This window comes from Eucalyptus grandis, chromosome 1, assembly GCF_016545825.1.
Source record: "Eucalyptus grandis isolate ANBG69807.140 chromosome 1, ASM1654582v1, whole genome shotgun sequence".
In the NCBI taxonomy this organism is placed as follows: domain Eukaryota; kingdom Viridiplantae; phylum Streptophyta; class Magnoliopsida; order Myrtales; family Myrtaceae; genus Eucalyptus; species Eucalyptus grandis.
In genome coordinates this window covers 32,419,813-32,422,792 of record NC_052612.1, presented here as the reverse complement: position 1 = coordinate 32,422,792, position 2,980 = coordinate 32,419,813, and the positions used below count along the sequence as shown (strand labels likewise).

General features: G+C 39.8%; 1 protein-coding gene across 1 annotated transcript; it reads left to right on the top strand.

The window, feature by feature from the left end:
• The first annotated feature begins 265 nt into the window (after positions 1–265).
• Positions 266–2,536, top strand: LOC104438049 (bidirectional sugar transporter SWEET3). Its single transcript, XM_010051129.3, has 6 exons — positions 266–427; positions 560–596; positions 710–932; positions 1,097–1,258; positions 1,821–1,940; positions 2,123–2,536. The coding sequence occupies exons 1-6, from the start codon at positions 391–393 to the stop codon at positions 2,306–2,308; spliced, it is 765 nt and encodes a 254-aa protein (XP_010049431.1). The 5' UTR covers positions 266–390; the 3' UTR covers positions 2,309–2,536.
• Positions 2,537–2,980: the final 444 nt, after the last annotated feature.

Below are 2,980 nucleotides of genomic sequence, written 5' to 3'. Positions count from 1 at the left end.
GGCGCTCATGGTAAGGAACCAGAACCTAAACCAGCAAATATGATTCCCTTTTTGCGTCGTTCGAACACGATAACATTCTGCACTTAGCACTTGAGAAAAATAAAAATTCCTTTTTATGTGATCTGATCGATTTCCATCCACTAGTTCAAGAACCCTCTACAATCTGCATAAAAGACGTAGACAGCACTTGCGCCTCTATAATTCATTAAAAGAATATTACTATTTTCCTCTGTCCTATAACATATAAATAGCCTGAGGTGGGAAGCAAAGTCCACAAAGCACTTTACAAATAGCTCATAACCAGTGGATAGTTTGAGAGTGTCTCTAGTGTCTGTAGACACCCCACCGTTCGTGCTAGGATTTGTCGTCTGTTTTCGACAGCGCAAAAGCATGGGAGATAGATTGCGTCTTGCAATTGGAGTGCTGGGTACACTACTATACATCTTTCCCTTTTATGTTTGTTCTTCTAAATTCAAAATCAGCAGCATAAACAGTTTGTAATCATCTATGGTTTATAAATATTTATCGAGTGTGCGCATGGTTGTTTCTATTGTTGCAGGAAATGCTGCCTCGTTATTATTATATGCAGCTCCCATGTAATGTTTCCAGTAAACTCCGTGCTCCATCGTTGTTATTGTTGCAATCCATTTAAGAATTTCGTGTCATAAATAGATTGCAATTAACCTAATAATTGTATCATGCGTTGCAGATTGACTTTTGCAAGGATTATAAAAAGGAAGAGCACGGAAGAGTTCTCTTGCATTCCATACATCCTCGCGCTCTGGAACTGCCTCCTTTACACTTGGTACGGGCTTCCGGTTGTGAGCTACCGATGGGAAAACTTTCCGGTCGTCACGGTCAACGGCGTTGGGATTCTTCTCGAGATCTCTTTCATTGCCATATACTTTTGGCTCACTTCCACGAAACAGAAGGTAAGCTAAGTCCATTTAGTTTTGCTGCCATCCGCTCATTTAAATTAGCTCTGCGAAGGACAATTTTTTCATTATGCATAAACACAGTATTTTAGCTTATTGTTCCGGTGTGCCAATGCACCAGGTGATTTAATTTTTCTGATCTTTGACATGTATATTTACAGATAAAGGTGGCTGCAATGGCGCTGGGAGTGCTCACCTTTTTCATTATCATTGCCATTGTATCGACTTTTATATTTCATGATCACCATCACCGAAAAGTATTTGTCGGAAGTATAGGGCTTGTGGCCTCAGTCGCGATGTATGGATCTCCACTGGTTGCTGTTGTAAGTCCACTTTTTTCCTGTCTTTATGCATATATTATAAGTAGTAGTAGACCAATACAAAGACGGGAAAGCTGAGTAATTAAAGCGACCAACTTGTTTTTCTTCTGTCAATACTTGTCAACAACTTATCTCTAATATGCGTAAGTTGATAAACAGTTTCATCCCCAATCACACAGGTCATTTATTACTCGTTAAAAACCAATATAAGTCCCAGTATTTATCATATCTACCATACTCATTCGATCAGGTGCGACATGCATAGCAATAAGCAAGATTTGTGGACTTTCGTAAGCTACTTAAAGGTCCTGGCTCTGATAGACTTATTAATGATCTGTGTATGAATTTTTGCGAAAGAGAGGCTGACGACCAGTTAGAGGTGGGCAATAAGTTGGCTCATTTATCAACACGAGTTCTTCATTTTCGCTTCTCAGTATCTAATAGTTAATTAGGCACCGGTGGTCAACAAACTATTTCGCATCATCCATGCAGCATATCTGTGTATGCTAATATCAAGTCCGTGGCTAGCATCTTGTAATGGTTCTTATCCGCTTCCGCTTTGCAGAAACAAGTGATAAAGACGAAGAGCGTGGAATTTATGCCCTTCTACTTGTCGCTGTTCTCATTCATCTCTAGTTCCCTTTGGTTGGCCTACGGACTACTGAGCCACGATCTCTTCCTCGCGGTTTGTACAACTATAAATCTGTCTTCATGTTATCTTAAAACATACCCATGTAGACTCCTTCCAAGAATGGTGCGATAGATAGAATCATTCATACTAAAAACATGTGTATTTTCCCAGGGCTCGAGGGAGGTCCGACTGAATTCTATAATGGGACTGACATTTTCTCAAACTGTATTTGACAGTCGCCTAATCTGGTGGGGAGTCCTATGGGGGTGCTGCAACTGATACTCTACTGCAAGTACAGGCAAAGAGGAGTCGTGGAAGGACCGAGCAAGTGGGATTTGGAAAGCAATGGCGATCGCAACAAGTCCAAACAGCTGCAGCTAGCGGAAAATGACCATGTCACCGATCCAAAATGTCCATCTTGATCCCTCTTGTAATCCTATCATCTGCCGGCTGATCAATGAGGTTCCAACGCCACTCATGCTGAAAATTTTCAACTCAGCTTCGCGCAGTCTAGATAAATAAAGAAAAAGAAAATTGAACCGTGTTAGTTATGTAATAGTTACATGTTAGGGATTTCAGTTGTGTTGTCAAATTAATGGTAAAGATGTATTCATTCATTTGTCAAATTATCTATATAAATGATTCCATAAGATCAGTTGTGACTAAACTTATTCTTGAGATGTTAAGAATATACGTGACGGGTTCACGGTTAGACTAAATCTTTAAAATGTTCCCAGTTAATGGATCATTGAGTGGATATTAATGATCCTATTAAGACCGTGTGTTCTTAGCTTCACCATTAAGTATTGGATGCTTAAGGTAATGATGAGTCACGAGTAATTGGGTATTATGATACCCAAGTTAAAACATAGGTACTTGTAGCAAACAAGTTCACTAAACGTGACACACATAGAACGATTGATAACATGGAAGCTTTTAGTAGAGTTAATGACCAATCGTTCATGCTCTGGTCTTGCATAAATAATCCTTAGACCTGAGGCATGGTGTTAACTTGTGTGTTGGACGGCTATGGTTCATGTGTACACATATTGGCAACTCATTGATCCGTCTCTATACCTGATGGTCATAGCTCG

Excerpts from the sequence above, each read along its gene's own strand:
- LOC104438049 (XM_010051129.3), top strand. The coding sequence starts at position 391 with ATGGGAGATAGATTGCGTCTTGCAATTGGAGTGCTGG. Across the intron at positions 597-709 it reads TTATTATATGCAGCTCCCAT|ATTGACTTTTGCAAGGATTA; the intron begins GTAATGTTTCCA and ends CATGCGTTGCAG. Across the intron at positions 933-1,096 it reads TCACTTCCACGAAACAGAAG|ATAAAGGTGGCTGCAATGGC; the intron begins GTAAGCTAAGTC and ends GTATATTTACAG.